This window comes from Neomonachus schauinslandi, chromosome 11 (assembly GCF_002201575.2).
Source record: "Neomonachus schauinslandi chromosome 11, ASM220157v2, whole genome shotgun sequence".
Classification (NCBI taxonomy): domain Eukaryota; kingdom Metazoa; phylum Chordata; class Mammalia; order Carnivora; family Phocidae; genus Neomonachus; species Neomonachus schauinslandi.
In genome coordinates, this window is record NC_058413.1 from 85693749 (window position 1) to 85716981 (window position 23233).

At 43.6% G+C, this 23233-nt stretch overlaps 1 protein-coding gene across 2 annotated transcripts in view; it reads right to left on the reverse strand.

The window, feature by feature from the left end:
- APLP2 (amyloid beta precursor like protein 2) overlaps window positions 1–23233 on the reverse strand; it is an 86088-nt gene that overhangs the window by 33046 nt on the left and 29809 nt on the right. For both annotated transcript variants that reach the window (XM_044919450.1, XM_021696505.2), the window contains exons 2-3: window positions 5786–5959; window positions 4342–4465 (exon numbers count right to left, since the gene is read on the reverse strand). In XM_044919450.1, coding sequence (XP_044775385.1) covers window positions 4342–4465; window positions 5786–5959 — 298 coding nt within the window. The remainder of the gene's footprint in view (window positions 1–4341; window positions 4466–5785; window positions 5960–23233) is intronic.

Here is a 23233-nt window from a genome sequence, read left to right on the forward strand (position 1 = left end):
TGAAGATTTTATTTATTTATTTGACAGACAGAGACACAGGGAGAGAGGGAACACAAGCAGAGGGAGTGGGAGAGGGAGAAGCAGGCTTCCCACCGAGCAGGGAGCCCGATGCAGGGCCTGATCCCAGGACCCTGGGACCATGACCCGAGCCGAAGGCAGATGCCCAACAACTGAGCCACCCAGGCACCCCAAAAGACACCAACTTAAATGACTCAAACGCAAAATCCCAGCAATGGAGGGCGAGGGTTGAGGGCGTTGGGGGAGCGAATACAGTTAATTTTACCATATTGGTCAAATGGTAACAGTTGGAAAACCTGAAATCTGAGGAAAGAGTATACAGGAACTCTTTGTACAATTTTTCTAACCATTTTGTAAACTTGAAATTATTTTTAAATTATTCTTAATTTTAAAAGGCAAAAGCAACTCTAAAAGACTATCACCAAAATGCTTTCTAAGAATATGGAAAAAAGAAAGTGGTGCTAATTATTAACGAAGGTCAGTTCTACCTGGGTGCTCTAAGGGGAGATGGGATGGGGACAGCAGAGGGACATTAAAATCTACTTCTTAAGGGGAACCTAGGTGGCTCAGTTGGTGAAGCATCTGCCTTTGACTCAGGTCATGATTTCAGGGTCCTGGGAAACTCTGCTCAGCGGGGAGTCTGCTTTTCCCTCTCTCTCTGCCCCCACGCCTGCTTGTGCTCTCTCTTGCTCTCGCTCTCTCTCTCAAATAAATAAAAATCTTAAAAAATAATTAATGAAATCTACTTCCTAATTGATGACAAGGAAGAATTGGCAGTATTTCTGTCCTGCTACCTCCCTTAAACTCAGTCACCTGGTCCCTTACTAGCTTAGCCTCAGGCAACTGTATATATTTTAGACCACCAGTGGATGGCTCTACTTACTGGCTAAGAAGTTGTCTGAATGGATAGTGGTGTAAACACAAAAAAATTGTCTGAATTAAACATCAAAGACCATATAATACTTTATTCAGTGACCACATGCAAATAAAGTATTGAATAGATGTTCAAACTGTCTTTCATGCATTTAATTAACAACACTATCATTTCACTGTTTGGTTCTTTTTTTTTTTTTTTAAATTTATTTATGTATTTCACAGAGAGAGACACAGTGAGAGGGAACACAAGCAGAGGGAGTGGGAGAGGGAGAAGCAGCCTCCCCGCCAAGCGGGAGCCCGATGTGGGGCTCAATCCCATGACCCTGGGATCATGACCTGAGTCGAAGGCAGACGCTTAACGACTGAGCCACCGAGGCGCCCCACACTGTTTGGTTCTTAAGACTGAAAAATTCAAACTACATATAGCATATTGGAAAATAAAGCAGGAGAATGACTGTTGCCGTGTACCAGCTACAGTAAGCAGTCTTGTCTTATAATTATTAAAAAGGGCATCCTGTTCTAGACACTGTCACTGTACTGGAGGACAAAGAGGACTAAAGCAGGGTCCCTGGTTTCACAGTGTTTACAGAAAAGTTGGAGGAAGATACAGAAACAGATCATTACTGTACATATAGGGTGACAGATGCAATGGCAGCAATGGGAGAATTTCAGAAATCTGCCTACTGGATAGAAAATATAACCAGGAGGAAAAGTTTTCTTTAAAGGAGGCAGCCCCTCTCCTAGGTGGCTCAGTTGAGCGTCCAACTCTTGATTTCCGCTCAGGTCGTGATCCTGGCATCATGAGATCAAGCCCCCCATTGGGTTCTGTGCTTGGGGGAGCGGAGTCTGCTTGAGATTCTCTTCCTCTGCCCCTCCCCCCATCCACCCCACCCCTGTACTGGCTCACGCCTCTCTCTCAAATAAATAAATCTTTTAAAAATAAAGTAAGGGAGGGGCGCCTGGGTGGCTCAGTCGTTAAGCGTCTGCCTTCGGCTCAGGTCATGATCCCAGGGTCCTGGGATCGAGTCCCGCATCGGGCTCCCTGCTCTGCGGGGAGCCTGCTTCTCCCTCTGCCTCTGTCTCTCTGTCTCTCATGAATAAATAAATAAAATCTTTAAAAAAATAAAATAAAATAAAATAAAAATAAAAATAAAGTAAGGGAGGCAGCCCCTGAAGTAAGCCTTGAAGGGAGAACTTCCCAAGCAAAGGAAGTAGAGGAAAGGCTTTCCAACAATGACACCTGGATGGTGAGTGGCCAGGAGCCACGAGATGCCCACGGTGACGAGGGGCAGCACACAGAGCAGGGGGTGACAGACAACTGGGAAGGCCTGAGCAAGGGACACATTATGGAGTTTTTAACCTAAACTAGGGAGCTTAATTCAACCTATCTTTCAGGTGAAGAAGAGCTCGTAAAGGCTTTTACGTGCAGGAAAAATAATTCAATCTTCATTTGAGGTCAGAGGGCAACAGACAACAGAACGGAGAAGCACCCAAGGAGGCCACTGTCACCGTTCAGGCAGGAAAGGATGAACGGGCAGGGACCAGAGCAGCTGGAATCCAATGGGAGGAAAAGGATATAAGCCAGACGTTCCCAACTTCCGAGTCACAGCACCCTTGAGTGTCTCAGTAATATTTTCATAGCACTTCCAAGCCAAAAGAATAACCAAAAGCTAGGTAGTTAGGTCCAGCTACCTAGTAAGTCCTCGTGTCTTAACCCCTTAGTGCTTGTTGGGCACCACACAACGCCTCCAACATTGCAATCGACTGAACACCATCACCCTTCCTTCTCCTCCTCCAGTTATGTTGGCATGACGCTGGCTCTTTAACCCGGGAACCACTAAGATACCAGTCCGGAAATACAGGAGGTCACTGAAAGGAATGGAGCCATAGGATGTTGAAACTGTGAATACCTCCAGCTAGTAATTCATGGGATGTCTGAGAGATGTCTCCTTTGAAAATCAAAAATATCCCACAATACTCATGCCCTGAGTTTGCGCCAATGCCCCAGGGCGGCTCGGTGTGCAGTTTGGGAACCATGCAGAGAAGCCATTTTGAAGAGGTACGAATCAGGCTTGAAAACTGACTGGATGTGGGGAGATAAAGATCTCCCAGATCTCCAGATCAGAGTTCTGTGTGAGGAGTGGAGCCATGACAAAGAGCCTATAGGAGGGGGGCAGACCAGGCTGCAAAGTCTTCGGGGGAAACAATGCGAAGGGAAAAATGACAGCAAGTACTCTCTATCTAGTCTACAAACACTCAAAAACACTCTCTTGTTTCACTTAGTTCATGGATTTTATAGAGAGTGAATGAAACCTCATACCCGGAGATTTCTGCGAGCCAAATGGAATGGGAGAACATCCTTAAACCACACCAAAGGTTTCCAGGTCTCACACTATGAATGCATGATGCTCCATTTTAAAGTAAATGGTGGTAAGCATCTGCAGAGTCTCTTTTCCTCCTACTGAATACTTCAAACAGTAATTGCTACATGTTTTAAACACTGTTTATTTAGTGCTGATTCTTCCTTATTTTGATACCTGTGAGAATGAGAAAAGCAACTTACTCCATTTTAGGAAAGGTTTTAATGAAGGGAGGAAGTAGAGCGAGTTAAATTAATGGTTAAAATTAAATACTTCTACGAACTACCCAAAATGCCTATGTTGATGCTATATCTATGTTAATCCTATCATGGATCATCAAAAATCAATTATTTTGATCTTTTAAGCTTCTACGACCACGTTTGTTCCTCAATCACCCAGTATATGGATGTCTCAGTGATACGTAGTTGGGATGACGAATGCATTAACTAGATAAGCGTTTGAAGCAACAACTGTTTCTGGGTAATAAAAACTCCTTGCTCAGTTTTAGTCAAGTTAGCTTTATTAACACCAACCACAGGGTCAGAAAGCCCGGTAGCCGTCGTGGGCCCTTCAGAACGGCAGGCAGCACAGGGCCTAGCCCTGGCCTCCCTTATCGTGTGCTCAGGCAGCTGAGTCACTTCTCCTGAAAACTCCCCCAAGTCTGGTCTCGCTAGCAATACAGGATCTCAGTACCTTGCCAAATGTGTATAGAAGGAAGTAAGAGGAACAGAAGACTCCATTCCTCAGGCTGCTCAGTACAACTACTACGACTATAAAATGGGAATTTCAAACGTCAATGTGAGGCAAAGCTGGGCTGCTCTCAGGGTGGCACTCTGACTCACTCCGTGCAAAAAGCTCATCCTTAAAAGACAGAGGATGCCCACGATGGGAGAGGTCATGACCATCAAAGACAAGTCAACCATCGACCCTAGGAAGCAGGAAATATTCAAAAAAGAAGTCCCACAATACATTCCTGCAGCCGTCGGCTTCTTAACTAATGTAGAGGCCAGAGAAAATTAAATTTAAAAATGAGCAACCTCCACTTCCTGGAGGTTCCTGTAACCAAGAGCATCTACGGGACACTCACCAAGACACTTGAAAGGTATCACGATGTGTGTCTTGCACTGCTTTTTGTCCCTCCGGCACCAATTGTCGACACTGACAGGCTCATTTGCTTCCATCACGTTTGTGATCTGTAGCTCTGGATACATCTGCAAAGAAAAGAAAACACACGCACAATAAGTGGACTTTATCCATAATAAATGGACATTCATTTGCAAGTAAGGATGCCTCATGTCAGTGTCATCGTTATGCTCTATAAATCTCAACTTCACTCTGCTACTCCTGGTTCTAACTGAACTCATCGAGTAAAAATATACTGTAACTATTAGTTTTCTTTTGACAGGTAGATTTCTGACCACTTCTAATGCATTCTCTTAAAACAAAAAAAAAGTGGGGAGGAGGAATCTTTATTTAAGTTAGGACATACAAAAGCAGCAAGCTCTCAAGCCCAGAATAAATCTATTCGGTATCATGTCCACTTGTAGGGTGCATGTAAACAGCTGAGAAGAAAAACATATTAAAAGGCAAGTCCAGGGCGCCTGGGTGGCTCAGTTGGTTAAGCGACTGCCTTCGGCTCAGGTCATGATCCTGGAGTCCCAGGATCTAGTCCCGCATCGGGCTCCCTGCTCGGCAGGGAGCCTGCTTCTCCCTCTGCCTCTCTCTCTCTCTCTCTCTGTCTCTCATGAATAAATAAATAAAATCTTAAAAAAAAAAAAAAAAAAAAAAAGGCAAGTCCATGGAAAATGTCTGCTGATGAAATTAGAGAATAATACTTTAACTCTGGCCCTCTACACTAATCTTGGTAAGAAGTTAAAACATCTCCTATCCCTTTCTAGGTCACGTTTTGACCCAAAAGGTAAGTTGAGTCAGACCTGAGATTATCATTTTACAATACTGGTGGCTTTCTATCAGCAAGTCCAAAGCCAAGAGAACCAGGCTTTACTAGCACGCACATGACATGTTTGGCTTCACATCCTCCCATAATAAGTGGGAAGCCAAGAGAACCAGGCTCTACTCGTACAGTGTTCCCGTACAAGCTTACACACCCGTTTACGAGTACGGTTCCGCACTGCTCCCACCTGGAAGAACCAAGAGCTCGCAGCGCACACGGGCAAAGCTTCTGACAAGTCTCAGTCATGTCATATATATTTATTTTATTTTTAAAGATTTTATTTACTTATTTAACAGAGAGAGCACAAGTAGGCAGAGAGGCAGGCAGAGGGAGAGGGAGAAGCAGGCTCTCCCGCTGAGCAGGGAGCCCGACGCAGGGCTCGATCCCAGGACTCTGGGATCATGACCTGAGCCGAAGGCAGCCGCTTAACCAACTGAGCCACCCAGGCGCCCCAAGTCATATATATTTAGAAATAAAGGCCCGGTGCTCCATCATTAGCAACTTGGCCTTCTAAGGTAATGGGGTTCAAGCCTGACCCAGGAAAAAAGCCATTTCCACGTTCTGGCAACACTCTTACCTCTTGACAGTACTGAAGAACTTCTTCTTTTGTTCCAAAGCAGCTCTTAGTGCCTGTTGGGTCCGGTTCCCATTTCCCAGTCTGAATGTTTACATGCATATTTAACTTCCCACAAAACATTGCAATTTGAGGCTCAGCGACAGCAAATCCTGTTCCAGCATTGGCTGCAAGAGCCTACGGAAGGGGGAGAAAAAAATCCACGTTTACTCCAAAAAAGCTGGCAGAAAGGCACAGTCATCCAATGGTTTGTAACAGAACTGATCTTTTAAAACTTCATTATTTATTATTTTCATCTTCATAAACAAATCCTTTTCCCAGGAGTTAGGCCAGAAAAAACAATGACCGTTGGACTTACATGATCAAAGCAAAAGGTCAATGGAAAATCTAACCCCCACTCCCCACCTGGATACTTCTGATTTGGGAGCCTATAATCCAACTGTGATCTGCTCTAATACAAGCACATCGACTTCCCATTCCTTACTGTAGTAAGCCACAAAAGTACAGAATGGCTAAAGTTCCAGTGATTCACTCACACAACAAAATTTTGTTGAGCAGCCACTAGCTTGCAAAGCAACATGCTAAATGCCTAGGTCACAAAAGTGAGCCAAAAGTTATGGTCCCTGCTCTCGTGGGGCTTACAGTCAGACAGCCCAAGAGTCCATACTCACACATAAGAAAGTGTGATCACATTCCTAGATGTCCTACGAAGGAAAAGAACCCAGGGCTGAAGGACCGGACAGGAAGGGAATTTAACTTAGGCTTGGGTTCAGAGGTGGTCAGGGAAGCCTCCTGAGGAGCAGTACTTGTGAGGTTCCCATGTGGATGGAGAGAATGCAGACAGAGAGGCAGACAGCAGTAGGAGAAGGGTGGAGAGGCATGCAGGGACAAGCCTACACAGTGTGTGGACCAAGAAAGGACTTCTGTCTTATCACTTAGGTGCTGGGAGGTTTTAAGCACAAAGTATTTTCAAAATGCAGCTGTGATACTTTTTTCTGGTTGCAGGATGGCAAAGAGATTGAAAGGGAACAAGTGTAAATGCAGGGGATGGCTCAGGGAACCTGGAGCTGCAGACTCCGGGGGAGAGAGAGGGAGGGAGGACGGTACCGTGGACTAAGGCGGTACGGCGGAGAAACAGATTTGAAAGATCAGACAGCACAACAGGCAAGACTTGGTGACAGATTAGTTAAGAAGATGTCAAGCATGGCTTGCATCCCTCAATGAGGGATGGTATCATTCATGGAAGCGGAACACTAAAAGGGATTTCATGAACAATTTTATCTTGTATTAGATAAAAATAATCAGATTCCATTGTCTTTCTTTGGTTAGTATCCTCTTCTTTGTGAAAAGATCATAGCCACTAACAGATCACAAATTACAGGTGAGAAATAACATTTAGGCATTATGACAGTTAAGGCTCCTACAAAGTCTCATGTTCCAGAAAAAACACAGGCATCCCAGTATCTAGAAATATGCCAATATCGATGATTGCATCCACAATGGAGTTCTGTAGTCTCCCCTAATGTAAAAGTTCTTTCAAAATAAAAATCAAACAGTTTTTTAAAATGTTAAAAACTTGGCGGATAGGGTTAAAGATTTATCATGTTGCTCTTTTTAAAAAGAGCAATTAACATAAAATGGTTTTCCAATTAAGAGAAAGGGTAACTTTGACTTTTATGATATATGGAAAATATGTGCTTTCTAAGCAACTCTCATTTATTTGTGCTGATGGACAACACAGACATTAATGGTCCTTCCAATCAGGAGACTACATTTGATTCTGAAATACATTATGACCTTTCTCCAGGCAAAATTTGCCATCCTCCACACATTTTGCTTAGGAGCTTATTAAAATAAGCCTGCTTTCTACCAGTACAAGAGAAGAAAGCACAGACACTTGCTGGATAGCTGGGAGAAAGCTAATTTGGGTTGAAAATATTGCCAAGATCAATCAGGGCTGAAAAACACCTCAATTAAATCCAACGAAGAGAACAATTAGCAACTTTATCAACTAGAATTGATTGTAGCCCTACTGTGACGATTAATCATTTATTAAAGTAGAAGGCAGATCCTAGGCCTTCCATGTAACTGCATATAAAGCTACAGGCTGATAAGAAAAAGAAAGAACAGGGGTGCCTGGCTGGCTCAGTCAGTAGAGCACGCGACTCTTGATCTCAGGGTTGTGAGTTCAGGCCCCACGTTGGGTGTGGATATTACTTAAAAATAAAATCTTGGGGCGCCTGGGTGGCTCAGTTGGTTAAGCGACTGCCTTCGGCTCAGGTCATGATCCCGGAGTCCTGGGATCGAGTCCCACATCGGGCTCCCGGCTTGGCGGGGAGCCTGCTTCTCCCTCTGACCCTCTCCCCTCTCATGCTGTTTCTCTCTCTTTCTCTCAAATAAATAAATAAAATCTTTAAAAAAAAAAAAAATCTTTAGGAAAAAGAAAATGAACATTTAAGGATATCTGTGGAAAGGAACACGCACTTATTTATAGGCAATAATACTCTAATGGTATATTAATTCAAACCAACTGTTAAAAGGAGTAAGGATGCACAAGGCAGATGTGTTTAATTCTCAACACTGAGTTCAATATGTGTACCAAAATGCCTCTTCTATTGGCCATTCTTTTTTTGAGAGCCATATCTAAGGATTATGGCTAGAATGCTGGATTACGATATGGAGGAAAATGAGTATACATAAATGGGTTAATCCCGAGACAAAGGCCAAGAAACCCCAAGGACACTTTTAACTACCAAAACCAGTGTTTCCCTAAGTTCTTTCCTTCCTACTTCAAAAGCCCAGACAGAAATAAAGAAAATCAAGAAAGAGATGGTAAGTATATAAGAAAGCCAAAGCAATAGGTCCAGGGAGTGTTTCCTAAACCTGCTATAATTAAACCACCACAGTTTAATCTAAAGTTGTGGAGCAGTAATTCCTAAATCCTATGACTTTGTATATTTTATTTATTTTTAAGATTTTTTTAGAGGGGGAGGGGCAGAGGGAGAGAGAGAATCTTAAGCAGGCTCCCCAACCAGTGCAGAGCCTGACGCTGGGCTCTATCTCATGACCCTGAGATTGTGACCTGAGCCGAAATCAAGAGTCTGACGCTCAATTGACTGAGCCACCCAGGCGCCCCTTTAAGATTTTAAGTAATCTCTACCCCCAACGTGGGGCTCGAACCCACAACCCCAAGATCAAGAGTCGCACACTCCACTGACTGAGCCTGCCAGGAGCCTCTGGCCTTGTATATTTTAACATTAAAAGCAGTGATTAAACAAACAGGATTTCGAGTGTGGTAGAAGTACTGGGGGGTGGGGGGGGGAGAACAGGACATTAACCTCTTAAACTCTAAACATGAAATCAGGTAAGAAACAGTGTCAATTAGTTATGTGAGCTCACCCGAGCCACAGAGTGGAGTGGTCAAAAGTGTGCAGGCAGCCACTTATCAGCACCAAAGATTATGTTCCACATGTTACCCATTACGGTCGTTGGCTAAAAGACCACAAGAGTTCCAACTGTATAAATGTTCAGTTTATGGGTCAACCACTAAGGTCAATACATCAGTGATGAGTGCATTTGATCTTTGTGCTGAGATGGTCAGCATCACCTTCCCTAAAGAGAATCTCAAATACCAGAGGTTAAAGCAACAGGAAGCAGCAGCTAAGCAGAAGCAGCCCCTCACATCAGTTACCACCAAGAAAGAGGAGAGTAACTGGAATCATTCCAGACAGCTAATATGCTGCAGTGATTCACTTTTGAGTTCAGAAAGATTAATCCTTGTGGTCATAAGAGACTCTCAAGAAGGTATCATCTGAAATATAAAAAGCCTCTGTGGACCATGTCTAGGAATCAACTAATCAAACATATCCCAACCTTACCTAGAGTATAATAGGATCGGTTTTGTTCTGTGATGTTTGTACTTCTTTCCTCTGAAAATGCTCTTATTTAATGTGCCTCCATTTTCTTAAGCACACACTGTGCCTGGATCCATTACATCAATATATAAATCAATCTGTTTCCTAATCTAACATGTTACAAATGGGATTTCACTGCCAAGTCAGCACTTCTGATATCCTGTGAACCTGGAATCTTCTACGAAAGAAAATTAATGCCCCATGCTTTGGCACTTAAGCCAGTCCTTGTGATCTATGCATATTGCAGCACTTTTAAGGCTTTGAAAACAAATTGCATCAATTGCTTCCCAGACCAGTGCTTCCATTTTATTTAATAATTCATTCTTAATAAGAAATTCCATTTTATTAATTTGGCTCAGGGAAAAGAGTTTAGCTTTACAAGGACAGAAACTCAACTTGGTAAAAAGTGCTTCTAGTAACTTGGTTGAAAACCTGATATGGCTTAAAGCAATAAATAAATAAATATAAGTAAATCTAAATTTGAGCCTAACTTAAATGAGGGCCTTTAATTATCATCTCAAGAGATGCAGCTCCTAGGCCCACCTCAGTCCCACCACCCTTCACAAAGGGGCTCAGGACCAACGCAGCATTCCCAGTCCAAAGCGAAATGTAAGCCCAGTATTTCCTTCCCCACTGAAATGATCATCTCAGGAGCTAATTTGGCTCCAGGGTTTGGGAAAGTGCCTGCTGTGGAGGGAGCATCTTCTGAAGAGGACGGTTTTATCCCCTTACTGAGTGAATCATGTTTCCTCGGATAGGAAGCTGCTGCATTACAGGCAGGCAAGCGTTCCAGCTTCACCCTGGGAAGGCCAGTTAACACAGTCCCAGTATGAATAAATACTGAACGAAGCACGCCTCTGTAGCATCTACTTACCACCTGCATGGTAGTGATAGCAAAAGGCACAGCATTCGTAATCAAAGACCCTCGATTTGAAAGAAAAAGTCAGAAAAGGACAGTCTATTAATGGGTGCCAAGATCCTATATAATTACTCCTGTTTGTTCAAGTTCTGCCTGGCATGTCATGATTCATAGGTTAAAATGACTTAAATCTGTGTTCATTTCAAGGTATCTCTCCAAGGTAGTTATGGACTACAAAAGGGAAGAAAAATTACCGCACAGTGGACATTCTATCACTTCCCTCAGCAGCAGTAAGCTGCGTAAGAGAACCGATGAGAAAGATGGAGGGGCTCCCCCACTTCAGAAGACCAAGGAGAAATGACAAGTAAATGCAACACCGGAGCCAAGACAGGATGCTGGGGCAGGAAAACGACATCAGTGAGAAAACTGGAGTAATTATGTGGATAGGGTCTGAGTCAGTTAATAATTGTGTACTAGTGTTAATTTCCCAGTTTTGACAATTGCACTGCGGCTGTGTCAGATGTGGAGATTAGGGGAAGCCCGGAAGGGCACAGGGTAACCCTGGAGAATTTTTGCAACTTTGAAACCGTGCAGCCATGCAACCATGGTCAAAATTCAGGTGGGTGATGAACACGATTTAAAAAACCCAAACCACTTTATTTTGAACTAACTTTAGAGTTTTTTCCCAATCTGTCACAAAGAGAAGACACATGTTCAGGTTGGGCCACTATTAAGTTATAGTCAGAGTAGGCCAATACCTGAAAAACACACTATTTATTCTAAACACACGAGCATACATCCTCCAGTGGGAACACTATTACGATTCTGCCAAGAGCCTAATATAGATGAAAGTCCACTCCTGTGACTGTCAAAAGGATCACTGGAGTTTGGAGCCTTTAGCATATCTCCAACAACAGTAAAGAAGTGAAGCTTTCAATTTAAAACAAGCTTCAAACATTTCAACCCACTATTTAATAAAATAGGATTCTTGTTAAGCATTTTCCAGCTTTTGCAGCAAACTGAGAAAACCTGTCCTTAAAAGTGACAGTTTGCATTACAGCAACTGAAAATCCTTAGCCGTGTTTTTATTTGTTTGTTTTAACATTTGAACTTAATTCAACTAGAAACTGGCGAATTAGGTTTAGGGCGAAAACTCTGAATGCAAAAAGCCATTATTCTTCCAGTGACATACGCCAGCTCTTAGGTATTATTTTCATAGGCAGTAATTTATACAAATAATCTCTGCTTTATTAGAGCTCTAAATATTAAAGTATAAATGAGGTATCATTTCCAAGATTAAAAATGGTTTAGATGGTCTCCAAGGTTTTATAGGAACACAGTGATTTGTTCATCTGGATTACACTGGTTGGTAAGGATCTAAGCCCCAAGATTTAAGAGAGGTCTGTTATATGTCCCCGAGATGAGAGTGAAGAGTCTTCTATAAAGTTATTGAAAAATACATAAATACATAAAGTAGTTTTATGTAAAAAAAAAAAAAAAGAAGAAGAAGAAGAATAGTGTTTATGGGTCTCAAATTCTCAAGTGGATGGGTTCTGGACTGGCTCCTGTGTTTCCTTCCACTTGCCCATAATAGGAACTCTGAGAAATGGATGTCGGCAGGTATGGAGACATGCCTTGACCAACCATTCGTCCTCTGCTCATTCCACTCCTGACCTCAGAGGAAGTGTCTGAGGTGGTGGCCAAGGGCAAGGGCTTTAAAGGGAGGGCAGACCCTGACAGAGTTCCAGCCCCATCACTGACTAGCTGTGCTGCCTTTGGCAGGTCACCTAACCTCTCTGGCCCTCGGTTTCTCCATCTGTAAGATGCTGACAATAGTAACTGCTCACCACAGTGTTGTCTTGAGGTTTAAGTGAGTTATCACATGCAAAGTGCTGGAAACAGTGCTTGTTCTTTAGAAAAGAGTTCTTCAAATGTTGGTGGCCATTGTTATCAGGCTTTAAATTTCTTGATTTGTAAAACGGGGCTCCTGACATACCTACACCTCTCAGGCCTGTCGTGGGGATTACAGTAAGACGCTGCCCAGAAGCACTAAGCCCGATACCTGCCACAGAGCAAGACCTCAGATGTTAACCTCATTATAGTCGGGCTGGCTCCTCAACATTCAAGCTCTCTCCGGCTACAATTACAGCACTGGGGCCTAAATTACGAGTGTGCAGGGAAGAACCCGTGAAGTCCCCATGGGACTAGACATCCTCCCCAAATCCAGGATGGCATGAAATGGGCTTCAAAGACTGCACATGCCTTCTTTACCTATTAAATCTGGACATACCTCAAGTAGGCTGCATTAATGCTCCACATTTTCTTCTGTGGGAATTCAGGTTTACATGAACAATTTAATACCACCCTCCCATTTAGAAGAAAATCACCGGGAGTTGCTGGCTTCCTGGCCCTGGTCCAGCTTCCGGCTGGCACGGAAGCTAGGTCAAGATGAATCTGCAGTTACTACTGAGACACTGCTGTGATCAAAAGAGCGCTGTGTAAGTTATTTCTCTAGATTTGTATTCTTGAGAGAAGGATATTCCCCTCAACTTACTAGCTATGCAACATCATGGAATAACTTCTCTCAGTATTAGTTTTTGCTTCTGGGCAACATAAATATGGTGCTACCCAAATTTTAGGTATTATAACAAATGACACCCACAATATTAACTTTGGACTTTAGTTCACAGTTCACACTACAACAGACAGAATTCTACTTTCCTGACACTCCCCATGCCTAAGGAACATGGCTTGGAAACAAAGACAGCTTCCTCACGGAGTAGGAATCTGCAGGATTCCAAAGCCAGGCAGTAATCCTGTCATACGTTGAAGGCATGCTAACTGCAGAGGCCAGAAAGCCAGAAGGCTTGAGTATTAATATAACATGATCTAAATGGTGTGAACTTGGGCTTAACCTTTGAACTCACTGGCCAGTATTACTTGGTTTTTATTGAGGGTGCTAAACAAATAGTGTGTGCAGGGTTAGGGGGAATGTATGAGGGATATGTTTCTTAAACCTTTAAAGAGGGAAATGATTTTAAGTAACAAACACCCGAAGTATTACTGATTAAATATTAATAATTACTGTTCATTCTAAATCATTCCTACTAATTCACAGATGATAGAAATAATACCAAAAAAGAACCAAACCAAAGAAATAATACAAATGACTGCAGGGGAGGGGAGTGTTCTGTGGGATATCCAAGCACAAAGCTGGCAATATTCTCAGAAATTATAAGCATGCTTCTTACTTCTGGCTAATCACATGCTTTTATAATATTGTTTATTTCAAATGCATTAAGTCATAATCATTAAAAATTAGGCACTATTTTAGCATTTTTCAATTATCTCATGTACTTAATGTAATAAATAACACCTCCTTTAAAAATATTCTATTTCTATTTCACTAAAATATATACTCAACTCAGTGATTTTACCAAGGTTAAGTTGGGAAATTACCACATGTCAGCTTTGGCTAAAACGCTGACTTCCAGATGTTACAGCCACAAACATGAATAGCTAATGTCAGAGATCTAAAATTGATTCTGCTAGGTCTCCTTTCCTTTACTATATCCAAGAAAAGATAAGAGCTCAGGTCATGATCTTGGGGTCCTGGGATTGAACCCCGCAATGGGCTGCCAGCTCAGCGGGGAGTCTGCTTATTCCTCTGCCCCTTCCCCTTGCTCGTGTTCTCTTGCTCTCTCAAATAAATTAAAATCTTTAAAAACAAAAACAAATCCATGCAACTGAAAACATTCACGTTTTAATATATAAGATGGCTTTTATTGGCATTTTAAAGTGGAGGTTCCCTAACACTCATTAGGGGGCTAATAAGGTCCATGACAAGTATTCAATGGCCTGAAAAATGAGAAAAATAAGAAGGGTCTGGTGTGCACGTATGTGTGTACGCACCTGAATGTCTAAGGATATGGAATTGCTGTCTTGAGGAAAGAGTGCTCTGAATTCTATGATTATCTTTTTATCTTTTGTTTTAAAAAATTTTTTTATAAAATGATAGCAATAGTAAGTTGATAGTCTGTATTATTAAGAATTAATGGCCTTATCTAAAAATTTCTTAATTTTTTACTTTTCCATGAAAACCAAAGGCTTGGTTTTTTATTTCTGAGGTTCTGTAACGTTGAAAGTCAAGAAAGGGCAGAAATTCTTAGGTGAGTAACCATATCTGTTTATAACTAGAAAATAAGACAATTTGCCAAAATGACTTTTACAGGGCAGAGAGGGAGGAAATGACATTTCAAATTACAAAGGCACTTTCTATGTGCTGTTCTGCTAACCATTTTACTATGTTTACTAGGTGCAAGCCATATTCAGATAACCAATCATGATGAAGCAAATTACTTTAACTTCTAATGTCCACTAAAACTGTGAAAATAACAAAAATACAAAAGAGCTCCACCTTCCCCCCAAGTTCAAAGCAAGTCAAAAAGGCATCTTTCCTATGATTTATGTAGCATTTAAATTTAAAAGTAAATACAGACTGGATTATCAGCTCACACCAGATCTGCTTGCAGACAATGATTCTTCCTGTCTGGGACCCGTGCCCATGTGCATTATTGTAATTATCAGCAATTTAAAAAAATAAAGTAATAAAAGCTAGTATGAGCTGCTGGTCGGTATGTTTACTGCTTGCTGCCTCAACCATTAATTAACCTTCCTGGGTTCAAGCCACTGGAACTACTAAAATGCATCAAGGAAAAAGGGAAACACTCCGTGCAAGTAAAAAGAATGAATAAAAAGGACGTAAGTGTGGGAGTGAACGCACATGAACACGAACGCACCCCCACCATGGAAGTACACCCGCACTTTGTGCTACTTGTCAAGTGGGCCTCTGGGGAGCCGCGTCCACTCTTGCCCTCCCTGATCCATTTTACCCCAACATTCTGAATCATCGCAAGTCAGAACACATCAATCACTCCTCTGTGGCGAGAGATTCAAACTCTTTTTTTTTTTTTTTTAAAGATTTTATTTATTCATTTGAGACACAGAGATACAGAGAGAGAGCATGAGCAGGGAGAGAGGCAGAGGGAGAAAGAGAAGCAGGCTCCCTGCTGAGCCAGGAGCCCGATGTGGGGCTCGAGGCAGAGGGAGAAAGAGAAGCAGGCTCCCTGCTGAGCCAGGAGCCCGATGTGGGGCTCGATCCCAGGACCCTGGAATCATGACCTGAGCCAAAGGCAGATGCTTAACCATCTGAGCCACCCAGGTGCCCCAAGATTCAAACTCTTTCACACAACACCCCCTCTCACTCCATCACCTAGCCCCGGGCTCAGCACCACCCTTCCGGTCCTTGGGTCTGTACACAAGCCAGGGTCTTTCTTGCCTCAAGGCTCTCCACCTAGCACTCCCTTCCCCTGTTCTTCCCCGAGCAGGCACAGTCTCAACTGTCAAGACTCCTCTCAAATGTGCATCCTCTGCAGACCCTTCCTGAGGACAGTCCCCAACCCACTGGTTGTTTTCTTTTCCCCTCAAGCAATCTAAACTCCCTTGCCAATTCACCTGCATGGTCCACCTCCCTTCTGCTAGAATGTGAGTTCCTCTAGGGGAGAGGAACCGTATCTGGACACGGCACCTAGAATAACAGTAAGTAGTCATTCACAGCCAAGTAAGTGACTGACTCGAAAGCCCGCACTTTTGGTTTTTTCCAAGACATTTAAACTAATACTAATTAGCAGATATCACTCAGCAATTTTTTTTTTAAGATTTTATTTATTTATTTGACAGAGAGAGACACAGCGAGAGAGGGAACACAAGCAGTGGGAGTGGGAGAGGGAGAAGCAGACTCCCCGCTGAGCAGGGAGCCCGATGCAAGGCTCCATCCCAGGACCCTGGGACCATGACCTGAGCCGAAGGTAGATGCTTAATGACTGAGCCACCCAGGCACCCCCCTTTTTTAAAGATTTAATTTACTTAGAGAAAGAGAGCACATGCGAGTGGGGGAGGGGCAGAGGGCGAGAGAAAGAATCTCAAGCAGACCCCTGGATCAGCAGAGGAGCCTGATGCAGGGCTCGATCTCATGACCCTGAGATTATGACCTGAGCCAAAACCAAGAGTCGGATGCTTAACCAACTGAGCCACCCAGGCGGCCCATCACTCAACAATTTCTCAAATGATTAACCCTGTACAAGTTTCAACGAAGTAGATCTATAATGATAAATTAAATGAAAAGAAGAAACTTACACAGTATAACAGGTTTCAATTTTTTCTTTAAAGTAAGCTCTGTGCCCAACGGTGGGGGCTTGAACTCATGACCCTGAGATCAGGAGTCACATGCTCTACCGACTGACCTAGCCAGGTGCCCCAACAAGTTTCAGTTTTTAAAAATCATTGCTGAGCGCACCCATGTACACAGCCTGAAAAGCCACATAACACAGGCTTGTACCAGAAGAGCAGTCCTCTACCTCAACAGGCCCTCGCTCCTGAGAGGCAGCACTTTGTCTTTCCTCCACTATTTACCTCCACCTTGTTGAACAGCATGCTTTATCTTTGTACCCTTTTCAGTCCAGACATTATCTAGTAACTCCCTAGTAAAAAGGGGTTTCACTCAGGGGCGCCTGGGTGGCTCAGTCGGTTAAGCATCAGACTCTTGATTTTGGCTCAGGTCACAATCTCAGGGCCGTGGGATCAAGCCCTGCGTCCGGCACTGTGCTTGGTGCAGAGTCTGCTTGAGATTCTCTCTCTCCCTCTGCCCCTCCTCCTTTCGCTCGCTCTCTCTCCAAAAAAAAAAAAAAAAAAAAAAAAAAAAGGTTTCACTCAAAAACCACCATACCCAATGTTCACGCACTCACCTCCCCTTGCCCTGTTGGTCAAATCAATACTATTTACATTATTATACCATAAAAATGTACTCTGATTACAGTTCCTTTCTTTGGCATCTATCTTCCCCCTTAGAGATAGCAACTGCACCTTTTCTTTCACCTGCTTGGTTTTACATGTACTGATCAATGCAGGCTCTGAGATGTCAGAAAAGGTCCGCAAAGCTCCCTCGGTGCAGTCTGACGCAAGAGGTGATCCAATGGTTTCAATTCCTTTTTTCTTGAAGACAGGCCTCCGTCAGGCCTGTCATTTTCCTACTTCATCTACACTGATTATTCTCTAGACCTGCGCACAGCTGCCATTCCTGCCTTCCCCCTCCTCCTGTTCCGACTCCATCCTTCCTTTATGTTGACTTACTGCCTAGTTTAGGGGCTCACACCTTCTGACAGCTTCCCAAGAAAGGCTGTGTGAACAGGAAGTTTCAAACACGACAGGTCTCAAAACAAGTTTTTATTTTATGCACACACTTTATCACTAATTTGGACAAGAACTAAATTGTAAGCTAGACACAATTTTCCCTCAGCATTTAAGGCCTGGTGCTACTATCTTCCAGCTTCCGGCACTGCTGCTGATAAATCTAAAGGAAATTTGACTCGGAATCTTTTGTACAGGTCTCTTTCTATATGAAAGTAAGTTTTCTAAGATTCTTCCCAATCTCTGCTATTCTGACATTTCAACATAATGTGCCTCGGTGTGGGGTTCTGTCCCCGACCTGAGCTCTCTGTGGGCCAAGTCAACCCAGACACACTCAATCCTACATATCTCCTCTATTCTCTTCCTGAAATTCTTATTCCATGCTTCTCGGACCTTCTACAGTAATCCCCTGCTTTTCTTAATTTTCCTTTCTAGGTTCTTAGTGTTCTCTCTGAAAGATTTCTACTATATTTTTAAATTCCTGGTGTCATGTTTCTCATCTTCAAGAACTCTTCCTTGTTCCCTGCCTTATTTTACTAGAGACTATTCTGTCCAACAGATGGAATACCCTCCCCTCTTTGAAGTAAATATCAAGAACTCATCTAAACTTATTTGTTCCCTGCCTTGTCTTCAAGTTGCTTTTTTCCCCCCTCATCTGTTTTTGTTCTTGATCATGTTCATGGCATTCCTGAAGTCTTTGGTGTTCCTAAGCCATCCAATTTAATATTTAAGAAGGGGGCACTAAAAAGCTGGTTACAAAGTTTGTTTTTGTGGGGTTTTTTTTATTTTATTTATTTGAGAAAGAGAGCAAGAGCACAGGCGGGGGGGGGGGCAGAGGGAGAGGGACAAGCAGGCTCCCCACTGAGTGGGGAGCTCAATCCCAGGACCCTGGGACCATGACACGTGCCAAAGGCAGATGCTTAACAGACTGAGCCACCCAGGTGCCCCTGGCTAGAAGTTTTCTGCACCTGGAAAGGACCACTCAATGAGTGACCTATCCAGACAAGGCAACAAGTTCCCCACCTGGGGCCCACCAGTCAGGCTGTCAGGGGACTGGTGACCCAGTTAAGGAGACTGCCACCTCTCAGCCTCTCATTTTCTGCTGGGCCTGCTGTCCCCAGGTAAATCGGGAGAAGTCTTTTCCTAGGGGTGGGAGGGGGGCAGTGAGAGGGGTATTCCTGGGCTGATTCCTCACATTGAGTTTCAACCCCTTCCCTCACCCACTCAGAAGCCCTGACACTTCCCGTTCCTCAGTCAAGTCCTGCTCTGCAAATCAGTTTGCTTTTAGTTGGCTTCTCCGCCAGCATTTACATTTCAGTTCCTTCTGGCCTGCTAATAACTCTGCTACTCAGGATCCATCTGCTTTCCATCTTCAAGATTCTGTGGACATCTCTCCTCTCCACTTCTTTGTCCTTGTTGGCTTATTCATATATTAAATATATCAAAAGCTAAGCCACATTCTCTCTCTCATCAGGACAGTCAGAACAACTAGAATCAGGGGCGCCTGGGTGGCTCAGCCGTTAAGTGTCTGCCTTCGGCTCGGGTCATGATCCCAGGGTCCTAGGACTGAGCCCCGCATCGGGCTCCCTGCTCAGCGGGAAGCGTGCTTCTCTCTCTCCCACTCTCCCTGCTTGTGTTCCCTCTCTCGCTGTGTCTCTCTCTGTCAAATAAATAAAATCTTAAAAAAAAAAAAAAAAACAACTAGAATCATCCACCTGCATCTTTTAAGGTGCAACAATTCAAAAGCCGCTAAATACGAATATATAGGAAAACTAGAGATAGGAAAGTATGAACAAAATCATAAGCTTTTATTTTTTATTATTTAAATATAACGCCCATTAAGAAAATAAAAGTCTGATCCTTTATTCAAAGATTATTTCATTGGGGACGACTGAGTGGCTCAGTCGGTTAAATGTCTGCCCATGATCCCAGGGTGCTGGGATCAAGTCCAGCATCAGGCTCCTTGCTCAGCAGGGAGCCTGCTTCTCCCTCTGCCTGCCACTCCCTCTGCTTGTGCTCTCTCTCTCTCTCTGACAAATAAATAAATAAAATTTTTTTAAAAAGATATGTCATTGGATCACTTTACAATTATGCTACAGTCAACATATTATTGGTTGAACTGTATCCCCAACAAAACTCGTATTTGAAGTCCTAACCCCCACTACCTCCACACGTGATGTTATCTGGAAGTCAGGTCACTGCAGATGCAATTAAGGTGAGGTCATACTGGAGTATGGTGGGCCCCTAATCCAATAGGACTGCTGCCCTTAACACACACACACACACACACACACACACACATACACACACGGAGAAGGCCGTGTAAAGACTGGAGCAGTGCTGCCAAAAGCCAAGGGACCGCCAGAAGCTAGGAGGGAGGCCGGGAACAGACCCTTCCAATAGCACTTTCCGAGGGAGCACCGCCCTACCCTCCGGACAACCTGGGCTTGGACTTTTAGCCTCCAGACCAGTCCAACAATACATTTCTCTTCCTTCAGCCACTCAGTTTGTGGTACGTTGTTACAGCAGCCCTAGAAAATGAATACACTGGGCAAACCGGTAGACTCAGGATCCATATTTGGGGAGCTAATAGTCTTAGAGACAAGAGCCAGGCACAGAGAAACCCAGAACTACACTATAACACATGCATTATGAATGAGAGGTGAGGAAGTGGAGACGGAGTGCAGTGTACTCTGAGAAGAGCTACAAGCGGAGACAGGTACAGGGCAGGGCACAGGACAGAACAGCCGGGGAGGCAGGGGTGGGGGGGGGTTGGCGGGGGAGGGCGAAGGGCCAAGCCTTCAGACCCTCTCCTCCAGAAAAACTGGGCTTGGGCTCTCCTCCAGCTCGAGTGGGACTTGCTAGGCATACTTGAGAAGGTGGAAGGGTATGACCTGGGAAGATGAGGTAGAGACAGGAAGTCAGGTAGGAAGCCGCTGCATTCACCCAGAAGAAAGGCTGATGAACAAACACCCGAGCAGCGTGGGCAGGAAAGGGACTGGAGAAATGTGGACTGGATTTGAACAAGAGATACGAAAGAAGTGTCAAAATGATGCCAACTTTCTAATTCTGGCAACTAGAGAGCAGTGGAGCTAATAACCAAAGGAACTGAAAAGGGTAGGAAGGAGGGGATTGGAGGATAATGTGGGCTGGAATCATGAATTTGCAATTTAATAACAGGTTGAAAGAATTTTAAGCCCAGAGAATAGATAGGATCATCTGAGGCGACTGCATTTAAAAAGGAGAAGGGGCACCTGGGTGGCTGAGTCAGTTTAACCATCCGCCTTCAGCTCAGGACATGATCTCAGGGTCTTGGGATGGAGCCCCACGTCAGGCTCCCTGCTCAGTGGGGAGTTGGCTTCTCCCTCTCCCTTTCCTTCTGCCCCTACCTGCTGCTCGTGCTTCTCTCTCTCTCAAATAAACAAAATCTTTTAAAAAATAAAAAGAAGGACAGAACCATAAGAAATATCAACATTTAATGGGCATGCACAGAAGGAAGGTCAGTGACTGAGGTGGAAGGACCAGGAAAGTATGTCAGAGAAGCCCTATCAAAAGAGCTGAAGCAGCAGATTCAAATGTTCTCAGGAAATTTCGGTGGTCATGAAATCACCAGTCACTTCAATGTGGTGGCAGTGCTAGAAACAAGGTCACATGAACCCAGGTGACAAATGAGAGGTGAGGAAACAGCCTAGGAGTACAGACTAGGGATCTCCAAGTTGGGTGTGCCAGGTCCCCCCCACTACAGAAATACTACAACTGTGTTGATTTCATTCTGCACACTGCAAGACCTCGAAGCAGGACAATGTTTACAATAGTTGGAAGTGGGAGGAGCAATAACCATAGAAATCTATCGTACCACACAGAAGTTTCTCTCTTGGTCGCTTCGTGGTGAAGTACCTGCGAGAGTCATGGAATTGAGAAATAAGTTAAGGGGCACCTGGGTGGCTCAGTTGATTAAGCATCCGACTCTTGATTTCCACTCAGGTCATAATATCAGGGTTGTAAGATAGAGCCCCATGTGGGCTCCATGCTCAGTGGGGAGTCTGCTGGAGATCCCCTCTCCCTCTGCCCCTTCCCCCCTCTAAAATAAATAAATCTTTAAAAAAAAGAAGTCAACATATTTTTCTTGGGGTGCCTGGGTGGCTCAGTTGTTTAAGCATCTGCCTTCAGCTCAGGTCATGATCTCACAGGGTCCTGGGATCGAGCACCACATCAGGTTCCCTGCTCAGCAGGGAGTCTGCTTCTCCCTCTCCCTCCTGCTAATGTGCGCTCTCTCTCTCACATAAATAAAATCTTAAAAAAAAAAAAAAAGAGGAAGATACACCAGAATCAATCTCTCTCCCTCCTGTACACAGAGGAAAGCCCATGTGAAGACACAGAGAGAAGGCAGAAATCAACCCTGCTGACACCTTGATCTTGAACTTCCGGCCTCTAGAAATGCGAGAAAATAAATTTATTCGTTTAAACCACCCAGTCTGTGGTATTTTGTTACAGTGGCCCTAGCAAACCTAATTCAATCACATCACTGTCACATTGCATATGAATACAACGTTCAAAGGAAAGTTTGTGCCTTGGCTACATAGGTACAAAAAAAATAAAACTTTTTAGAATATAAATTAATAATTTACTCATTTTGTAACATGAATATGCAGAAGACTTTAATTAAAAGCATAGTGTGATGTGAACTGGCTACAAACACTACAAGAAAAATCTGAAGAATGTTGGTTGATAATGATTACATTTAGGCTTTTCAACTTTTGCAATGCTCCTTTAAATTGATATTAATAGTACTGAGCTGGGGCGCCTGGGTGGCTCAGTTGGTTGGGCGACTGCCTTCGGCTCAGGTCATGATCCCCGAGTCCTGGGATCGAGTCCCGCATCGGGCTCCCTGCTCGGCGGGGAGTCTGCTTCTCCCTCTGACCTTCCCGCCTCTCATGTGCTCTCTCTATCTCATTCTCTCTCTCAAATAAATAAATAAAATCTTTAAAAAAAAAAAAAAATAGTACTGAGCTGATACAAGAGTTAGCAGATTTACTTAAATGATAGTTCTGAATTTCCAGACTTTTGTTTCAAGGTGAAATTGATTCTAAGGGCGCCTGGGTGGCTTAGTCAGTTAAGCATCCAACTCTTGATTTCAGCTCAGGTCATGATCTCAGGGTCATGGGATCGAGCCCCGAGTTGGGCTCCACACTCAGCAGGGAGTCCTCTTGTCCCTCTCCCTCTGCTCCCCCACCCCCACTGCTCACGCGCACCTCTTTTTCCCAAATATTTTTTAAAAAATAAAGAACATGAACCAGCTTTATCAATATAGACACAAATATCAAAGGAACACGATTTTTTTTTAAACTCCACTCAGTTATTACAAAACGTTTGTGTTTGGAACAACTTGAGAATGTCTACTTTGCCAACTGTAAATTTCATGAAATCTAAATA